Below are 22,055 nucleotides of genomic sequence, written 5' to 3'. Positions count from 1 at the left end.
TTCACTAAGTGTTGCTGGGAAAACTGGACAGCTACATGTAAAAGAATGAAATTAGAACGCTCCCTAACACCATACACAAAAATAAACTCAAAATGGATTAAAGACCTAAATGTAAGGCCAGACACTATCAAACTCTTAGAGGAAAACATAGTCAGAACACCCTATGACATAAATCACAGCAATATCCTTTTTGACCCCCCCCCAGAGAAATGGAAATAAAAACAAAAATAAACAAATGGGACCTAATGAAACTTAAAAGTCTGCATAGCAAAGGAAACCATCACCAAGACGAAAAGACAACGCTTGGAATGGGAGAAAATATTTGCAAATGAATCAACTGACAAAGGATTAACCTCCAAAATTTACAAGCAGCTCATGCAACTCAATATCAAAAAAACAAACAAACAAATCCAATAATGGGCAGAAGGTCTTAATAGACATTTCTCCAAAGAAGATACACAGATTGCCAAGAAACACATGAAAGGATGCTCAAAATCACTAATCATTAGAGAAACGCAAATCAAAACTACGAGGTATCACCTAACACCAGTCAGAATTGCCATCATCAAAAAATCTACAAACAATAAATGCTGAAGAGGGTGTGGAGGAAAAGGAACCCTCTTGCACTGTTGGTGGGAATGTTAATTCATACAGCCACTTTGGAGAACAGTATGGAGGTTCCTTAAAAAACTGAAAATAGAACTACGATACGACCCAGCAATCCCACTACTGGGCATATACCCTGAGAAAACCATAATTCAAAAAGAGTCATGTACCACAATGTTCATTGCAGCTCTATTTACAATAGCCAGGACATGGAAGCAACCTAAGTGTCCATCGACAGATGAATGGATAAAGAAGATGTGGCACATATATACAATGGAATATCACTCAGCCATAAAAAAAATGAAATTGAGTTATTTGTAGTGAGGTGGGTGGACGTAGAATGTGTCATACAGAGTGAAGTAAGTCAGAAAGAGAAAAATAAATACCATATGCTCACACATATATATGGAATCTAAAAAAAAAAAAAAAAGGTTCTGACAAATCTAGGGGCAGGACAGGAATAAAGACACAGATGTAGAGAATGGACTTGAGGACTTGGAGTGGGAAGGGTAAGATGGGACGAAGTGAGAGAGTGGCATGGACATATATACACTATCCAATGTAAAACAGATAGCTAGTGGGAAGCAGCCGCATAGCACAGGGAGATCAGCTGGGTGCTCTGTGACCAACTAGAGGGGTGGGATAGGGAGGGTGGGAGGGAGGGAGACGCACGAGGGAGGAGATATGGGGATATATGTACATGTATAACTGATTCACTTTGTTATAAAAAAAGAATGGGTTGTTGTCTCATGGAGTAACCCTAAGCAGCAGAACTGAAGGGTCTTGGGGTATTATTCTTCCTACATATATTCAGAGATTGCTTAATAAAAGCGTGTTAATCTGTTCACACTGGAAGAAAAAAAAAATTATGGAGTGATTTAACTGTATAGCAACTTGGTGAAACCAATGCCTTTCAAAAGAATTATTTATACTTTTTATTATAGGTTTAACAACAGAAAAAGTATAACCAAAATACTAATACTAATCAACTGCATAATTAAACAACACTTCTGATAAATCTCTAGACCTGTAGTTTTCAAAGTATGGTCACCAGAGCAGCAGCACCAACTTCACCTGAGATTTTTAGAACTGCAAACTGCAGACCTACTTACTGAATCAGAACTGTGGAGTGGGGCTCAGCAATCTGTGTTTTAACAGGCCCTTCAGGTAATTCTGATGTAAACTGCTAATCTAGATCAACCTTAAAGGGGTTTTAAAACCTCATGATCCTTTAAGACATGAAGATGTTTTGTTTATTGTATAGTGGGTTCTATCCTTTTACGTATGAGTAAAATCATAGCATTCTAAAAGTCAGTATGAATTGTGCCTCATTCCCCACCTCTCTGGTATTTTTCCAACAATCCATGGTTTCTGAAAATACTGTCTGGTGATTAACATGTTTACTAGCCAACACTATGCTGGTAGCTATATTTAGCATGAAATATGAATTATAAAAAGTCCAGGAGATAGTACCTTTTTGGGTAGAGCAGAAGAAAACGGTTCCCATTTTTAACTAGAGGAGGATCACTTTCATCTTTTGGCAGACCTGATTTCTGACAGATTTTTTTTTCTTTTTCCCGTATGGATATTACCGTCCTTCTCTTGCCCTTTCAGCCCGCATGATTTTTTGTCTTTTTCCTCCTCCTTCACATTTTAACCTAGGAAACTGCTCATTTATTTTGTTTTTTCTTGTTTCAGCAAAGTTAACTTTTCCTTAACTTGGCTTTACTGTTGCAAATTATGGTTCATTTTTAAAGCACAGATGCTGGAAAAAGCTTCTAAGGAGCCCTAGTGTTGCATTATAGAACCAGGCCTTTCATTTTGAATTGTCTTTCTAGACATGCATGGACATTTCAAGTCTTTCTTACTGTATCACAAAAAAGACTTATGAATAATTCATGATCACAGTATTTTTAACAAAAAGTCCTCCTATGACAGATTTGGAAAGCTGAAAAGTTTTATGAAACTTTCTAAATACTTAAGACTTTTCCGAAATGAAAGCAAGCCCTGCCGTAACTAATTAATTAGTTTAAAACACTTCAATTGTAACGTTTATGTAAAACACAGAGAAAGAGGATAAAGAGAACACTTGTTGAGTACCTACTATGTGCCATGAACTGTGCCAAATGTTTATATATTTTTTCATAAAATCTCCATGACAACTTGTAAATTAGATGAAAAACTGATGCTCAGTGTTTTGATAATTGGTCCATGGTCACATGTCTAGAAGTGGTAGTCAGGCCGAGCTCAGGATGCTTAGTATGACTTAAAGTCCATTATCTTTAACTACATCACACACTGCAACAGCAGATGCTCAAATGACTGGCCAAATAAAGGGCAGAACGGATTTACTTACATTGTTGTTGGTCACAGCAAAGTACTGCAAATTACTCAGATACTGGATTTCTTCTGGAATGAAGGTCAGGTGGTTATAGCTTAGATCCAAATAATGTAGTTTGGTGCATAGGAAAAGCTGCAGGGGCAGATTCTCAATGTTATTATGGTCCAAAGAGAGTTGCTCTAGATTAGATAATGCCCCAATCTGGGCCGGAATATAAGCTATGTTATTGTGCCACAACTTTAAGCAGGAAAGATTCTGGAGATGCTGAAAGCTAATGATCTCTTCCACAGTTTTAAGGTTATTTTCTTTGAGGTTTAACTCATGCAAATTGTTCAGACTGAAAATGGAGTGCGGAATGCGTTCCAGGTCGCAGCTGATCAGCTCCAGGCTTTTCAGATTGACCATCTTTTTCAAGTTGTTCAATACAACCAGCTTGCTCCCCTCGTTATCGAGGGACAACTTCTGCAGCGAAGGCAGGAGGTCTGTAATGACTTGTGGGATCCGGGAGATGCTGCTCTTCAAGTAGAGGGTCCTCAGGTTTTTCAAGTCCTGAAAGCCCTCCAACTGCATGGTACTCACCTGCTCAGGTAGAACACAGCCTGACAGGTAAAGCTCCTTGAGATTCTTCAGATGAAATACCCAGCGTGGAATTTTCCCCATTTCAGTAAATTTCAGGCGGAGGATTTTTAAATTCTCCTCTAGAAAGGCCAGGGCAGGATGGTCGACCACCAGAGATGAATGGTACACGTGGAGCTCCTTGAGGTTGACCAGCTGCGAGACCGCAGAAGGCAGCTTGACCTCAGGGATCAGCTCCAGGCTTAGCACTTCAATTTCTGTCAGCTCAAAGACATTGTCTGGAAGACCGTTTAGCATGAAAAGATGCAGTTCTATCTTGTCCTGGGAATTTTTCACAAGCTTGCTTTTCAGTTTCTCGACCGTCCATTCGTTGTTGAGGTTGATCTGTTTCAGTTTGTTCTCACTGACCTCCGACAGGAATATGGAGAAGCGTTTGGAGTAAAGGGGATCGTACTGATCAGCCAGATGCAGAATGAAGGCGAAGTCATTCTTGACATCCGGGATGTCACTGTAGTTGCTTTTTTCTCTCAGCGCCTCAAAAGAATATTGCTTCAGAGAACTCCGCAGCATCCACCACAAGCTGTAGGAGGAGGTAAGACCATAAAGTATAACCAAGATGACATAAAATGAAGCCAGGACCTTAAATATTTCTGCCAAGGAGTAGACACACTGGTAGCGCTTATATCCAGTAAAAGCCTGCACATCCACTGAACAGTCAATTTCAAGAGTAATGTAGGTTAAAAAATACGGAACGTAAGTTATGATGAGGACAAACAAAATGACTTTGACTATTATCTGCTTCAGATACACTCTATAAATGATATCCTTCTGTTCCACGTGCATGCGGAACCTTTTCACTTTTTCAAAGATGGCTTTGGCCTGTTCGCCCTCCTTCTTGTCCAGGACGCTAGAAGTTGGGCTTTCTATGCCAGCTGACTCTAAGCCAGGCTGCGGGTAGGGCAATGACTGCTTGTTGGACTCAACCTCAGCTGAGCACCCTGAGGAAGAAAGCAAAACCTTGGACTTGGAGAGTGTCAGGGGCCTCACTGACTGCTCAGCCACCGTCTCTGACAGGGCACGGGTGGTCCACGGAGAATCGAAGCACTTGTGAAGGATGGCCACAAAATGCTCGAGCCTGGAACTGGTACTGGGGTAGTGCAGCCAAAAGTTGCTGCAGGCTGCGAAGATGAGCGTGTGCAAGAGCACCAGGTAGGGAAAGAACTTTGCGAACCAGTGGAGCTGCTTCTCATAACAGACGGCGTCGATGTAGGAGTACTGCTGTCGGTGGAGGTCGTTCTGGATTCTGAGGGGGAGCGGAAGCGGCGTCCCGGGATCGGAAGACGTGTTCACGCTGGCTTTCAGGATGTCCCAAGGCACGGCGCAGTGATTGTCGAATTCCACCTTACACGGAAGACAGCACAGAACCCTGCTCTGTGTGAGCTGGAGGGCTCCAGCCAGCACGGCCACCAGCAGCATGATCAGGGTGATGTAATACCAAAAGACGTCCCACCACGGTTTTAGGATGTGATAAGACGACTGGGCGTCTGCTAAACATTTTAGCTCTGTTAGTGTAATCATGACTTTCCCTTGTAGGAGGACAGAAACTGGAGGAGGAAAATAAAAGAAAAACCACTGAAGCAAGTACCCCAAATAAGCTTAAACTCTAAGGCTTGTACATAACCAAGTAGGATTTAACTCAGGGGCAAAACCTGGGAAGCAGGGCTGATGATCAAAAGGTATCAAAGTTTCCTGGTTTCATTCGAAAACTTAGGCTATGCCAACTGAGCACTGTAAATTCCCTTAGATGAGAGACCATTTGGTGACAGCCAGATTGGATCTGTAAAGGTATTTATTTGGTGCAGGACGTGAAGCAACTATCTAGTTTCCTCCTGCATCTTCACTTCATGCTAAGCTACTAAAAACCAGAAGCCGAATTTTCTTCAATCAACATTAGGAAAACTTGTTCTTATGCTACTAATTTCTAACAGCCACATTTTGTACCTTCCAAATGGTCTGAATAAGCTCTCTTTCACATTCCACTCCCAAGTCTGGAGCGTCGGGTACAACCAAAGAGTTGTGTTTCAACCATGACAAGGAACTTCCTTTGAGCAAGCACTGCTTTATAAAATTATCCCTTAGGATTAGAGGGATGTACCAGTTCTATGTTCAGAACAAACTGTGATTTAATACATTATCTCCTTTCCCCCCAAGCTCTTGCTTTGTAACTTACGTTTGCATCCAACTTAGAATACTTAAAAGCTGGCACAAAATGGTAATGGCTTAAAAAATGGATGGGGAAGGAAGCCCCAGTTACAACACTGCGGAAGGGACTCTCTCTCATGTTTAATGTTTTGATGGCAAAGTACTAATAGTATAAATGATTAAGGGCACATGCTATTATTATTTTTGCTTTCAAAAACAAGGTGGATTTTGCATTTTCGTATTTAAAGTATTCAGACAATGCTCTTTACAGAAATGATTTATGTAGTATTCAGCCTTACCTAAATCATTTAAAAAATTGTTAACTAGTAAAATCCAGACCACCTATAGGACGGCACAGAGTAAGACAGATAAAGGAAATATTTGGATTTATAACAATTCTGGTTAAAAAAAATCACAGTAGCATCTTTGCTGGTGGTTCAGCTGCAACCTTCATCCATGGACTTCTCTTACACTTTTTTGAGTCTTAAGTCTTATCTTTTCTGGGTCTGAGTTTCTTTCTAGATACCCTAGTACTGGTAGCACCCCCAAGAAAAACTGTTTTGCTCTCATTAGTCTTCCTTCAAGGGACTGGTACCCTGCCTTGAACCCTAGAATCCCATTACAGAGGCTCTGATACCTATGAATAACTGTCTTTTCTTTTGCTGGTCAGCCCTAACATATTCCTGACCATCTGACTCTGAACCCTATACCTTCATGCTCTCCCCCTTGCTAAGGTATCCCAGGATCCTTGATTTTAACTACTAATCTGGAGCACCACTTTCCACCTGCGTCCTCTCTGGCCATCATCATATTATATGGATTCAACTTTCTCTTAGGACCTATGGCTTGATTAAATAATTTTCCAGAGTTTCCCTCCCTTACTCTAGTTTAGTGGGTCTATTTCTAACTCTCAACTCCTCCCCTTCTGCTTCAATCCACTGCAGTTAATCATAACTGTGTGTCAAGACAAGACAAAAACCAAAAACAAGAGGATTATATGCGACAGAAAGTCTGGGCTTAGACCCCAAAATAGCATCAACATGATGGGAGGAAAGGAGGGCAGAAATCATTGCTGGATGAACATGTGAAAAATACCTAAGGATTTTAGTTGACATGAATGCACGCATTAAGCTAATTGTGTCATAGCTATTATGCAAAATATAGCTATATGCTATCTTTATGCTAAATATAGCCATAATATGACTATAATCTGCGGCCATATTAAATCATGAACCCAGATAAAGGCGCAACAATCCTTCTGTGTCTGCCTGGTAAGATCACACCTGGAACCCAACATTCAGTCATAGGTTAAAAACTAATTGGGCAACAAAATAATCAGGAGCTACTTGTCTATGGACCATTTCCTATGGAGGAACACAGGTAACTGATGATACTCAGCTGAGATAAAAGATGACTAGGGGAACCTGAGAATTTATCTTTACATTTTTGCAGGACTACCTCTTGGATTAAAGAATAAGTGGATTTGTTCCAGAGGCAGAACTAGGTGGGTGCACATTTTAGAAAGTGACATTTTGATTTAATCTGTAGTAGAACATCCATAGAAATAGTTCTGTGAAATAGTTCGGGCCCTTCTCCTACCTGGGCTGACCTGAATAAGATGACCATCCGTCAAGGATGTTGCAAAGGAATTTCTTGTAATGGATAAAGAAAGTGAATGAGATCATCTCTAAGGGCTCTGCCAGCTCAAAGTCTATGGCTTTATTTGTCCCCTCAAAGATGCTGGGAGTTATATTCATTTGAGACACACAACTGAAATTGTAGAAGAATGTAAACACAAACAGCTCTAACGATGAGGGTATTTGACAGACAGCAAATATTTATTCAACAAAGAGCACAAGTCAACATTGGCCAAAACAATATACTTTAAATATTTATACTTACTATAATGAAAAAAAATAAATCCAATAAGTTGACTGTGCTTCAGTCAGGAGGCCTACACCTTTTGAAATTTCTTAGACACACCATCTCTGTGATTGTCTTCATTCTGTGAGAAAGTATAGATATCTTGAAATAGCTGTGGTCATACAAACAAACAAACTTGGAGATACTGTCGTTAGAGACCCTCTCCATCATAAAACATTACATGGCAAGTGGATTTTCATAGACCAGTTTACTTTTCACACTGGGAGACATTCTGGCAAAGCTATTTATATAAGACCCCATCCACATACCAGATTGCACTCAGCCTCTGAACTTCCTTAACTTACAGAGAAGTTTCTACAGAAATTTAGATGTTAACATATTTTAAAATGCTGTATCTACAACACTTAGATGAACACTTAGCTTCTTCCAAGCAGTCTGCATATGCTAATTTCGCTCATTCAATCCTCATACACAGTTGGTCTTATTTGCATTCATCAGATGGCCTGTCAAACCATATAATTTCTGCACTTTATGATACATCTATCCAAATGAGACTCAGTGCTCTTAAAATTTAGCCTACTGATTCATTAAATACAGTTACAAATCAATAACTTTTTAAGACACAGCTCAGAAATATGACTGAAATTCTCTGAAATTATGACATTATTAAATGTAGCTACCTTTTATATTAAAACCTATTGGTTTTTGTTTCTCACCTTATAGATTAATATAAGTCATTTTTAGCATCTACTTCAATCATTTGCAATAGCTTAAATTACATATATACTGATTAGTTTGAAATGTGAGAACATTCTAAAACACACAAAATTTTTTTAGTTGGGTGTGAAAATTGCATTTTTTAGTGCCTATGTATCCTCTGAAAACTTGTTGAGAAGGTTTATATATTTGCCTGGAAAACACAATCCTTTTTTGGTTTATTAAGTACTCAAAATCCGGCTCAGAGTACTGACCCCAAATTGTATTTAAGGTATTTTTAGCAATACTCTTGCAACCTTGTCATTTTCAAAGATCAAAGAGTTAGCATGTCTGAAATTTACTTTGGTTTTACCAATCCATGTGTAAAGCCTTCTTTATAATTACTACTGAAGATCAAATTATTTTGCAGGCCAGAAAGCACAGTTAGTGTGTGACAACTCAGCATGTATTAATTCATACTTAGCACCACTGGAATATGAGTTTCTTATTCACAATTCATTTTTAAAAGACTGACAACATACGATACACAACTGCATTTATGTGTAGTTAAGCACAATAAAGACATTTGATCTTTGAAACACTTTACATATTCTTCTACTGCATTGCATCTGTAATGTGCCAGGAAAGAATTTATTGCATAACTCCAGAATGCTACCCAGCTGTCATGATACTTCCTGCACAATACAGTTTCCTTTAGATGTTGCAAATATATTTTCTACTTTAAGCACAAAAAGAAAGAAGAGTCACAAACCTCCAACTACAGTAATATTTTTAAATAATCAGAATGAGAAACTACTATAACTAACCTGTTAGCAAACCACAACTGACGACAAGTTCGCCATATTTATTCTTGTTCTTATTTTATTTATTTAATTATTATTATTTTTTATTTGGCTGCGTTGGGTCTTCGTTGCTGTGTGTGGGCTTTTCTCTGGTTGCGGCAAGCAGGGCCTACTCTTCACTGCATTGCAGGGGCTTCTCCTGTTGTGGAGCACGGGCTCTAGGCGTGCGGGCTTCAGTAGTTGTGGTACGCAGGCTCAATAGTTGTGGCTCATGGGCTCTAGAGCACTGGCTCAGTAGTTGTGGCGCATGGGCTTAGTTGCTCCACGGCATGTGGGATCTTCCTGGACCAGGGCTTGAACCCGTGTCCCCTGCATTGGCAGGTGGATTCTTAACCACTGCACCACCAGGGAAGCCCTGCCATATTTATTCTAACTGAGAACTATTTGTAAAGAATTTTTCCTGTTCATCTTTTTAAGAATTATAAACTTTTCCTCTAATCATCTAATTCAGATTTCCTTTGATGACTTCCTCGTCAATCAGAGAACAAATAAAAATCTGTTATTAATAATCTAATATCTGTTTTCCTACTTTCAAAGCACTTTCATTTACATTAATTTGTTTCATACCTACAACAAACCATTAAGATAAATATTTTTCTTCACATTTTATTAACATGGAAAATAAGGCAGGCCCAAAGGAGTTATCTCGTCCAAGGTGACGAAACTGGCAAGAAATAGTAACAACTAGAACCCAGGTCCTCAGGCTAAAATCTTAGGGCTTGTCCACACCAGACCACACTGTCCAGACCATTTAATCCAATTAAGCCAGTCTGAGTTTTTTCAAAAGCTAAAAAAAAGTTGAATATTTAACTCCCTTACCTAACTGCAACGGACTGAATGTTTGTGTCCCTGAAAAATACATATTTTGAAATCCTAATCCCTCAATGTCATAGTATGAGGAGGTGGGGCCTTGGGAGGTGATTAGGTCATGAGGGTGGAGCCCTCGTGAATGGGATTAGTGCCCTTATAAAGGGGACCCCAGAGAGCTCTCCTGCCCCTTCCGCTATGTGAGGAAACAGCAAGAACGTGGCCATCTATGAACTAGGAAGTGAGTTCTCATCAGACACAATCTGCTGGTGCCATGATCTTAGACTTCCCAGCCTCCAGAAACTGTGAGAAATAAATGTTTGTTGTTTAAGTTATCCAGTCTGTGGTAGTTTGCTATAGCAGCCTGAAGGGACTAAGACATCAACTTACCCCAACATCTGCATTATAACTGGGTTCCATTTTAATCTTTGAAAGACAAGGATACGAAGGATATAGCTTTCCACAATGTCTCCATTTACATACTATATAATCTGCTTTCTCAGCTAGACTTTTTCTACTGAACATTTTCCACTGAACAATTTAAGACTTTATATAAATATATAGCATCTGGATTTAATGATGTATGAAAAGTCTCAAGCATTCCTATATGTTAAATGATGTTAATTTTTCTAATTGAAGTGCTTAACTGGAGAGTTAGAGCATAGCTGCCCTTTGTCGTTACAAAATTTAATACTGTTTGTGTGTCCAGGAAATTTTTTCCAGACCGGATTTTTGCAAACAATGAGGATCCAATCCAAATCAGATCTCTATTTCTAATCTACAAATGCACTAAATCAGTTCAAAGAAACAATGTTAAAAGTAAAGGATTTTATGGTCCTAATCCCATTCCTTTAGCTTTTAAACCTCGTTAAAAAAATCATAAAAGCTTTTCAAAGCACATGAATTCATCTGACAATCTCACCCCAAAGTCTCTAAGACTGGAACAACAACACTCAAGTTAGCCAGTCTTTACTTCCCACTAGTCCTTGTTTTACTTTGAAAGCATTTCCAAAACAACCAGTGAAAAAATAAACAAATGATGATCAGATGGTATTTAGAGTCATTGTATGATGAGAACTGGATGCTACTTCAAAGCTCTCTGTCTCTGGCCCCAGGCAGGGACACAGCCAAACAATACAGAATGGGGTTTCTCTATACTACTCTCACTGAAAATTGATTTTAAAATCGCCTTACATCCTTTCAAAATGCTTAGTCCTACTTCTCATCAAGATGTTTCTTGGCTCTGGGCTTCCCTGGTGGCGTAGTGGTTAAGAATCCACCTGCCAAAGCAGAGGACACACGTTCGAGCCCTGGTCCGGGAAGATCCCACATGACGCAGAGCAACTAAGCCTGTGCACCACAACTACTGAGCCTGTGCTCTAGAGCCCACGAGCCACAACTACTGAGCCCGCGTGCCACAACTACTGACGCCCGTGTGCCTAGAGCCTGTGCTCTGCAACAAGAGAAGCCACTGCAATGAGAAGCCCGTGCACCACAACAAAGAGTAGCCCCTGCTCGCCGCAACTAGAGAAAGCCCGCACGCAGCAACAAAAGACCCAATGCAGCCAAAATTAAATAAATAAAAATAAATAAATTTATTGAAAAAAAAAGATGTTTCTTGGTTCTAACATATATCTAACTGCAATTTTTTTTGTCTTTCTTTTTTTTGTTTAACATCTTTATTGGAGTATAATTGCTTTACAATGGTGTCTTAGTTTCTGCTTTATAACAAAATAAATCAGCTATACATACACATATATCTCCATATCTCCTCCCTCTTGCGTCTCCCTCCCACCCTCCCCATCCCACCCCTCTAGGTGGTCACAAAGCACCGAGCTCTTTGAGTTCTCTCTCTGAGAAACGATGCGTCAGTATCCAGGATTAATTTGCTCCTTTGCTTTATACTATTATAAATAACCCCCTGAACCACTCTTCAGAGAACTGATGACAATTACTTAGCATTTTTCAAGCACTTAAATGATCACTAGCCAGACACTAGTTTTGAGATCTAGAAGGGAACTAGGATTCATCTAGTAAAGTGTTTCTCTAACATCAATGTTCATAAATCACTGGAGAGCTTATGAAATCACAATGTGATAGGTCCCACCCTCGGAGTTTCTGATTCATTAGGTCTGCATTAGGCCGCAAGAATGTGTATTTCTAACAAACTCCTAGTTGATGTTGCTGGTGCAGAGACCACTTTTTGAGAATCACAAATCTAAGACAGTGGTTCTCAACTTTGGCTTCACATTAGAATCACCTGGGGTACTTTTATAAGAAACGTAAACCCAGGGCCACTCTTAAAGAACACTTTAATTGGTCTAGGTGAGGCCAGCAATTTTTTTTTTTTTTTCAAATCTCCCAGGAGGAGAAAGCTCACAGGATAGATTGGCAATGAAATATCTGGGGAAAATGCCTACCTTTTAAGTCTTCCTGAAGTTTCAGATGTCTAGAGTGCTCCCCACAAACTACAAAGTAACAGCTACCATCAACTACAGGAACCTTCAGAGATTCAGGTGTAAGGTGGGGGAATACTGAGTCACTGAGCTAGAGAGATTTGCAGGATGGATTTGAGGAGAAGGATTAGAAACAAGGGGCTTGAAAGGCTATTTCAATCACGTGGGCCAGAAATAATATGGAAAACTTTTGTAATATATTTGAAAAGAAGACAGTGAATGAAATAGTCACTGTAAATGAAAATTCAATGCCACTTAGCAACATCAAATGTCCTAAGAGAGGTCCATGGAGAAACGGGGTCCAAAGGATTCCGATTCTGATCCTGTGGTATTATAGGATCTTCCACAGTTTATAGCACATAGTGTACAGTAGGTATTTGTACGATAAATAACTGAACGTACAAAAATGCAGAAGGCCGAAGAATATTACGTTCACATGTTAGGCAGGGTGTATCTAAGGTGATTAAGCCTTTCCACAGAGAGGCTAGAACTTGGAAGCATATAGATGGGAAGGATTTGGCTAACTATTCTGCATATTCCAAACCTTAATAGCTTAAAATAGTTTTATTTCTTGTGATTCTGTGGGTGGTTCTTTTATTTCCTGGTGTTGGCTGGCACAAAGATGGCTGGAAGGTCCAAAATGTCCTCATTCATCAGGTTGGTAGTTGGTGCTGACTGCTGGCTGGTACTTTGTGTGAGACTTCTTGTGGCTGTTTGAGTGTCCTCGCATAGCTTGGTGGTTGGGTTCTAAAATAGTGCATTCCAAGCAAAGAGATAAAACCTGCAGTTCTTTTATGGGATAGCTCTCAAAGCTACACGGTGTCATGTCCACTATATTCTGTTGGTCAGAGGAGTCAGGTACCAGCCCAGATTCAAGGAGGCAAATGCCTCCTCTCAGTGGGAAAAGTGGCAAAGAATGTGCAGCCGTGCTTAATCCACTGCAGTCTACTCTCTGCCCACAAATGATTCACATTCCTCCCACATGAAAGCCTCACCCTCTGCCAAGTCCCCCAGAAGTTTTATTCTGCTACGGCATCAAGTTCAGGCTTGAAGTCTAGGATCTTGTCCTCTAAATCATGTCCAGGATGCTATGGACAACACCTTTAAGATTCTTAGAAGCCTTTCTATCTAGCTGAGAAGACTCACTGCCTTAAATCTTTTTGAAGTCCTAATACAGGGTCCTATACCTGTGCCCTGGCTTTTATTTGCACCTTAAGACCAAGTTTTACTGCACTAGTGCCACTCTGGATCTGATCTTTCAACCTGAGGCCATTTCTTACTTTGAAAGAAACAGTTTTATTCACGACCCCAGAAAATTCTGGATTGGAAATATGTCCTCTAAAGTCTACTTAAAATCTGAACCATTTCTTCTATAATTAATCTCTCTCTTACAATACTTTGGTCATAAGTGGTTTAAAAAAGTCAACTGGTACTTCCAATATTCTGCTGGGAAATCTAAGCTAGATCCACAAATCAGTTAGGTTCATTTTTTATCTTCCATGTTACTGTGTCAATCTTGTTAATTTTTTGGTCAATACATAACAAAGGTACCGTTTTATATCCTCCAATAGCAATTTCCTCACTGCTCTTCGAGCCACCATTAAGAATCTTCTTTTTTTAAAACTTTTATTTATTTATTTATTTATTTATGGCTGCGTTGGGTCTTTATTGCTGCGTGCAGCCTTTCTCTAGTTGCGGTGAGTGGGGGCTACTCTTCATTGCAGTGCACAGGTTTCTCTTTGCAGTGGCTTCTCTTATTTTGGAGCACAGGCTCTAGGCACACGGGCTTCAGTAGTTGTGGCACGCGGGCTCAGTAGTTGTGGCTCACGGGCTCTAGAGCACAGGCTCAGTAGTTGTGGCGCACGGGCTTAGTTGCTCCACGGCATGTGGGATCATCCCAGACCAGGGCTTGAACCCGTGTTCCCTGCATTGGCAGGTGGATTCTTAACCATTGTGCCACCAGGGAAGTCCAATAATCTTCTTACTTCCCCTTCAGGTTCACTGCTACCTGGCCTCAAAGCCAATGCCAGATGTTTTCTTGTGGCAACACCTTCCTTCTAGGTACCAATTTTTGTTTTGGTTCCTTACTCCTATGTAACAAACCATCCCCAAACTTAGCAGCTGAAATAACCATTCATCATTTCTGATGAATCTGTGGGATGATGAGGCAGTTCTGTTTCACATGGTGTTGGCTGGAACGCTGTGATGGCTAGAAGGTCCAAAATGCCTCAGTCACAGGGCTGGCATTTTGGCTGGCTGCTGGTCTGGAGCTCAGCTTGAGCTAATGACCAGGGGCTTTGCCACTCCTCCACATGGCTGTTTAGGCTGCCTTGGAGCAAGGTGACTAAGTTCTAAGTAGGAACGTTACAAGCACACAAAAGCAGAAGCTACAAATCTCCTCAAGGTCCAGCCTTAGAAATTACTCCACACCATTTCTTCCTTTTGATGGGGAGAAAAGGAAACAGATCCAGCCCAGATTCAAAAGGAAGGGAAATAGACTCCATCTCTTGATGGGAAAAATCACAAAGTATTTGCAGCCATCTTTAATCCACTATAGGAAGTTGAGAGCATTTAAGTAGTAGATGGTGCCACAGAAATGAATTAATTCTTTGAAAGCATTTAGTGAGTGAAGAATAGAATCTCTCTCCCCTTTATAACATATCAGATGAGGAAGGACTATCAGACAAGGAACAGTAAAGGGGGATAGAATAGCAGGGTCAGTGAGGTGAAAAAGCAGCACAGTGTTTCTGGAGCACAGAAGTCAAAGGGTTTGACATCATAGTCAAAACAGAGAAACCAAAGGAGAATAGTGATGTAACTATCATTCTGCAGCTTCTAACACAAAGCCGTAGAGTGGAAATGGATCTGTGAAACAATCAAATAATATGCTAAATATTAGAAAAATTACCCATATCATCTGAAGTCCCAGGAGAAAGTTACTGAATACGACAATTAAGAGCATGTGAACAGCTCTAGAAATCCTAATTAATCGGAGTTGTTGAACTTTAAGGAACATTGTTTCACTATTCCTTGTTTCTGATGGTTACGAAATACATCGTGCATTTAATTTAGATGGTAATTGTGTTTTTAGAAAAAGACCTCTCAATTCTTTGATGCTTTAAGTAAGCTACCAAATTATCTAGAATACATTTAAAATGAAGAGAAGCTGCAGTCCCATTACTGTAATATTAACACTAGAGCATAAGCCACCAGTGGCTACATAATTCCTAGAATGTGTAAACAGACAGCAATCTCAAACCCTTCTCCGCCATCTTCATTGTTTATAAAACCGTTTTCCTGACCCCCTCCCATCACCCCAGAGTCGCAAGCCATAAAGTCGAGCCAAACCCAGTCCCTGTGCAGTCCCTGGGGCATCACACATGCTCTCCTTTCAAATGACTAGCTGATAGCACTGATCATCAGCCCATTTGCTTCTACAGTAATTCTTCCATAGGTGACCTACCTTTCACAGGAGCAGAATCATATGGACTATTTAACCCAAGAAGAAACCGCAGAGATCAGAGTCTAACTCTTCACAAATAAGGAAACTAAATTTCAAAGATGTTCAAGCAGCTTCTCTAGGGTCACAGGGTAGTAGAACATGGGCTCAAGGCCACCTTGCCTAATTTGAAAAGAACTGGGAGGCTGAAAGCATTGCTTCTGGTCACCTACCCTAAGTAATAATAGGCCAAATAAAACAGGGTTTTGGAACATGAAGTTGCAAAAATAGTCCAGAACATTTCTGTGTTATAATTTTTTAAAACTATAAATCAAAATGAGATTTTTTTTTAGCTCTGGGACACACAAACCAGTGTATTCTAGAAATACTTAAACATATGATTAAGCCACTAGTCTTAACCCTTTCTCTAAAGTTAACATTTATATACATTCAATTATGGAGGTTAGGACTACAAAGGCATACCAAGGAAATATGAGGCCTTGTTTCTGCTTTCATGGGATTTACAATCCTATTGTGGAGAGAAGACATGCATAGTTGAGAGTTAGCAGCACCATCTTACACTGTCATTTCAGTGCCAAAATGAGTGGGATGATGGCCAAAAGTAAGCAGTGCATTCGGTTCCACACAAACAAAATATCCAAAGAGAATGGGTGAAACATTACTGAGAATGGTAAAGCAGTACTTGTCAAACAAAGGTCAGGATTTAGTCTGTTCATGCAACAAATATTTAGAATGTTTACTATGTGCCAGGCAGAGTTCTAAGTGTTAGGGAAATATAGATGTGCAAGACACAAGATCCCTGCTCTCAGGGACCTTACTGCGTAGTAAGGAAAGAGAGAAAATCAAATCCACACACATGATAAAATCAGAAATGTTATGAAGAATACATAGCTACTTCAGACTGGGGAGTGAGGAAAGCCCTCTTTAGAGGGACTACCATTAGAACACAGATCTAAATGGAGCCTACCAGATGATGATACTGGGGAAGATCATTCCAGGGAGAAGGAGCAAGAAGCTTAGGATGCGTGCAGATCAGAAGGGAGGACACCTGGCTGGAATGTCAGAAGCCTGGGGAAAGTACAGTAACAGAGGGCCTGCAGTCAAGATAAAGAGTTTGGATAGTAAGTAGTATAGGAGTGGTGGAAAAGCCACTGAAGAGTCATAAGGAGAAAAGTAGCTGATCTGTTACTAGCTTTTAAGAATTCACAGTCAACTCAATGAATCAGCAGGGAAATGCGGATATACTCGAGAAGTCCAAGTATCTACCTTCATCTGTAAAAAGAATGGTGTTCAGAATACGGCAGGGGATAGATCTACTGTCCTCACCACTGCTTTACCTGGACTATATGTTCAGAGCTGGGTGACACAGCTTTAAGACATATGTCATATTCACAACACTGGAGAGCCATGCAATTTAATACGGTGTACAGATTAATCATTCATCATGTCAAAGTCAAAAGCTCTGCCACAGAGCTGATTCAAGATTAAACTTCCACAACTGTAAAAGATGAATGATGTTTGCAGGAAGCAACAGGATATAGAACTTGTTTATTTCTGACTTACCTACTCTAGGAAAGCATGGCCATGTTTTCATTACCGAAACATGGCAAACCAATTCTATACATTAAAAATGCTACCCTAGGGACTTCCCTGGTGGCGCAGTGGTTAAGAATCCGCCTGCCAATGCAGGGGACATGGGTTCGAGCCCTGGTCTGGGAAGATCCCACATGCCACGGAGCAAATAAGCCCGTGCACCACAACTACTGAGCCTGCATGCCACAACTACTGAAGCCCACGAGCCCAGAGCCCATGCTCCACAACAAGGGACGCCACTGCAATGAGAAGCGTGCACCGCAACGAAGAGTAACCCCCGCCCGCCGCAACTAGAGGAAGCCCATGCGCAGCAATGAAGACCCAATGCAGCCAAATTAATTAATTAATTAATTTTTAAAAATGTTACCTTAAACAAAGATCAGAAAAATATAGACATGGAGTCATGGAGTCTAAGTCTCTCATAGACATTTATTATATTCCTTAGATCTTTAATGTTAAAAAATGACAAATATCAAACACGTACACATATCCTTTCCTACATACAAAACTAACAAAGGATAGGAAGATGACATTTTACCAAAATGTATACAGATTTAATTTTCTGTTTAATTGGTTTAAAAACATCAAAAGGACTTTACTCAAAACATCTGTAAGAATAGTAATCTCTTTTTACACACTAAGTATTCAGTACTTATTTGCCCCAAGCTACCAGTGTAATAGTAATTATCTTTACCATGTGTTCACAATTCAGAATATTAATCTTACCCTATGAATGCCTGGTCAACCGGAAACTCTGCAATTAGTTTCTATTTGAAAAATTCCTAAAGAGAAATCATAAACATATTGTTATATTTTATGCATCATAGGACTGCAAGACAATTTATCCACTTATGTGGTTCTAAAGTTTCAAACATCTATAATAACTTTATGAAACATATAAAAGATAACTTTTTTAAAAAGCCACTGCTGTTAAAGAGATGACTTTCTGACCTCTTACAAAAGGTGTCAACTAAAACCCAGGGAGACAAACAAAATCACTGTCACAAGCTACACATTCCCATCACCATGGCAATTTACAAGGCATAAAATATGACCTTTAAACTTTTAATGAAGAAAGAGGTAAGCATTATGAGGCACCACTCATTTTATAAATAAAAGATAGAAAAACTCATGGAAAATATCTACGCTTCTTACAGAAAATAGGGAAACATGGGGAAAAAAACAACTTAATGTTTAGGATCGTTTTCCCCTTCCAGTTTTGTTTTTGTTTTTGCTGGCCTGCTAGTTTTACACAACTATGCCATTATAAAATTCAGTGTTATGATATTGAGATCTCTTTTTGCCTCATCATTTCTCATAGGCTTTCTCGATGTTGTTGTAGTTTCTTGAAACATCATTTCTGAAGCATAATAGTTCATACATGGCTATGTCATAGGTTACAAAATCATTTCCCTACTGAACCTTATGTTTTCCCTCTTTATTACTAATAATGCTGTAAACATCTCTAACTCTGTTCATATGATTTCCTTTGCATAGACCTCCAAAAGTAAGAGTAATAGATCAAAGAGCATGAACAGTTTAAGGCTTCTGATATATAACATCAAATTACTTCCCAAGAGGATTATACTAATTTTCTCTCCTATAAACAATATGAGGAGGACTCTCACCAGATGTGGGAATCATCATTAAAAATAAAAGTCTTTGCTAATTCCACACATGAAAAGGATCTTGTTGCTTTATTGTGCATTTCTTTGAATTGGGTTGAATGCTTCCCAACATGTTTTAACAATGAGTTTCATTCCTCCTTTCTGTTTCACATTTACCTAAACCAGAGTAATATTTTGCTGAGAAGATATAAATGCAGAACTTAATGAACGCTCTCTCATAATGACAACTTGTCATCTCAGAGTGCAGCCATTGCTGCCAAGTAAAAAAACAAAATGTAGCTCAGTTTCTGTATCCAGCTTAAAATCACTCAAACTAATTTTAGAAACAACAGCAAACATTATCACCTTTCTTCCTCCCCAGCAGCGAACCAAAGTATAAGTTGCAAGAATGAAATGTGAAAGTACTAAATGGCAACGCTTCTAAGAATAGAAATAAACAGTCCATATTAGGCAAGATCAAAACAGGACTTGGACTGTCACAGTACTTGTGACAGACCCAGCTGCTGAGGAAGCATCAGTGGGCTCCCCAGCTAGCTATGCTGGATGGGTGTTATAAAACCGGCTTTACCTACCCTCTGAAAAACATTTACTCTCCCCAGGGGCAAGACACAAGATGTGTATTTTCACTGAAAAATTCAATTCCAAGATAACCTAAAAAAATATATCCTGGAAGATTTGGAGATGACAAGCCTAGCACTGAGAGCTCCCTTTCTCAAATAAGAGCTCCTTTCAGAAGGTTCCCAGTGAGGGACACAGAAGGGAATGCTCCCAAGTGACTGTGGATTAAGGAGCAATAGGGGATAATCAGCTTTCTGATAGAAAAACAAAAGGCCAAAAGGCTTTTACTTTGAAAACTGAGAAGTCTGGGTGCTCTTATTTCCTTCTGGTCAGTGGAGACAGTGGAGACTGACAAAACAAACTCCTTTGTAGTAAAAGCAAAGGCCTACTATAAAATTTTAGAATCTGAGAAAGGCTTTCCATTTGGGAGAATTTGTCTTTCAGTGATAGATTCCTTTTTTATTTTTATTTTTATTTTTGCGGTACGCGGGCCTCTCGCTGTTGTGGCCTCTCCCGTTGCGGAGCACAGGCTCCAGATGCGCAGGCTCAGCGGTCATGGCTCAGGGGCCCAGCCACTCCGCGGCATGCGGGATCTTCCCGGACCGGGGCACGAACCCCTGTACCCTGCATCGGCAGGCGGACTCTCAACCACTGCGCCACCAGGGAAGCCCTAGATTCCTTTTAAGATTTAGCAAGAAGTCAAGAATCTTTGCAGATCAATATGGCAAGAATCCCTGCAATGTCACACTTATTCAACCTGCCTTGTGCAATTCCATAAGATTAAGGCTTTAGGTTGCGTAAAATTAAAGTATCCTATTTTCATCAATTTGAAAGGTTCAAACTCTGAATACCAGATTTACTTAAGAGAGGGACATTTCACTTCACCATCCGTCCCACCCTAGGATCACTCCATGAATCACCGCCATCAGCCACGCTGACCTCCACAGGCTGCGTTCACTGCTCTTCCATCTGCTTTCTTGGAATACTTTATCAATAGTTCTCTCACACTGTTTTATGACATGTAATAAGCTACTGCCTCAAGTTCCTTGAGGACTGGGGCAGAATCTTATTTACCTATATTCTCAGGATCTATCCCAGTATCTCTTTCCGAGGCTAGGTTAAGCGCCTCGATATTACGGCAGCTTCCCTGTACCAATTCATCAATGGGATGTTGAAACATCTTTGGAAAGTTAGCTAAATTAAACTAAAATAGTATCTACCAGACTTTTCTCAGGGGTTGTTCAGAATGTGGTTGGAAGGAAAGACAAAGAGACTTCTGGTCAGTTGAGATCCTGGGAACTGGCAGAAGGGGGAACTAGAGGGGCTCTTTGGCTACCCTCCTCCCTCTCATACAGCTCCTGGCTTCTCTTCAAAATGTTGTGGGGCTTCCCTGGTGGCGCAGTGGTTGAGAGTCCGCCTGCCAATGCAGGGGACATGGGTTCGTGCCCCGGTCCGGGAAGATCCCACATGCCACGGAGCGGCTGGGCCTGTGAGCCATGGCCGCTGAGCCTGCGCGTCCGGAGCCTGGGCTCTGCAACGGGAGAGGCCACAAGAGTGAGAGGCCCGCGTACTGCAAAAAAAAAAAAAAAAAAAAAAACACAAAAAATGTTGTGAACAAATATTTAAAGAATAGCAGTCTGAAGTGACATCAAATCGTTAGCCTGCCCAGAGTGACAAGTTAATAGCCCACCTAGGGGGCTCCCATGTCTCAGTCCTGCCCCTGCGCTCATCGTGAATATTGAGTAAGCAATTATTGAGTGAACCAATAATACCAGATCAGGTTTCCCCACCCAGTTAGGAACCAAGGGTATGGAGGAGCAGGCCTGGCTCTCTGGAAGACCTGTGCACACATCTGCTGTACAGACACGGTGGGCCTGGAAGGGTGATAAGCAAAGCAGTGGGGACAGAGCCTCAGGCGTTGCCACCTGCTGAGATTCAGAGGCAGAGGCTAAGCCTTCACCCTTCAGAAAGAAAGGAGAAAATTTCATATGTGCCAGCTTACTCACCAAACATGACATCTCACAAGTCTGAATGCAGAAGTGCTGCCAAACCCAGCCTGACCGGCTACATTATAATGACAGTGAGTCAACGTGAATCAGTGACGGACCAACGCATAAATGCCACAGCAGTCTTAAATGACCTTAATATCATATCAAATTATGATTTCAAAATTCTTCTTTTGTACAAATTAACAGTATAATGCAACAGGAATAAAGCTGGGACCGGCAGAAGCGTCAAGATACCACCCAACAAGGATACTGTGTACCATGCTGTTCTGTGCCCATTTCTTGCCCAGTCCACCTTCCCCCAAGACCACAGGCTCTGGGAAGGTAAGGACTTTGTCACCCAGGGCCTGCCACATATGAGATGCTCCCTAAGTGTCGT

At 40.5% G+C, this 22,055-nt stretch overlaps 1 protein-coding gene across 9 annotated transcripts in view; it reads right to left on the bottom strand.

Annotated features, from left to right (window-relative positions):
• The window catches only part of LRRC8B (leucine rich repeat containing 8 VRAC subunit B), a 75,658-nt gene that overhangs the window by 17,419 nt on the left and 36,184 nt on the right, over nt 1-22,055 (bottom strand). For 7 of the 9 annotated variants that reach the window (XM_060025207.1, XM_060025175.1, XM_060025239.1 and 4 more), the window contains 3 exons: nt 18,211-18,266; nt 7,628-7,730; nt 2,963-5,127 (listed from right to left, as the gene is read on the bottom strand). In XM_060025207.1, the coding sequence (XP_059881190.1) occupies nt 2,963-5,101 (2,139 nt within the window). In that variant the 5' untranslated portion in view covers nt 5,102-5,127; nt 7,628-7,730; nt 18,211-18,266. Of the gene's footprint in view, nt 1-2,962; nt 5,128-7,627; nt 7,731-18,210; nt 20,127-22,055 lie in introns of those variants that run through there. The other 2 variants (XM_060025215.1, XM_060025232.1) reach the window with 2 other exon arrangements.

The sequence above is a fragment of the Delphinus delphis genome, chromosome 1 (genome assembly GCF_949987515.2).
Source record: "Delphinus delphis chromosome 1, mDelDel1.2, whole genome shotgun sequence".
In the NCBI taxonomy this organism is placed as follows: domain Eukaryota; kingdom Metazoa; phylum Chordata; class Mammalia; order Artiodactyla; family Delphinidae; genus Delphinus; species Delphinus delphis.
This window is presented reverse-complemented; position numbering and strand designations above follow the sequence as displayed.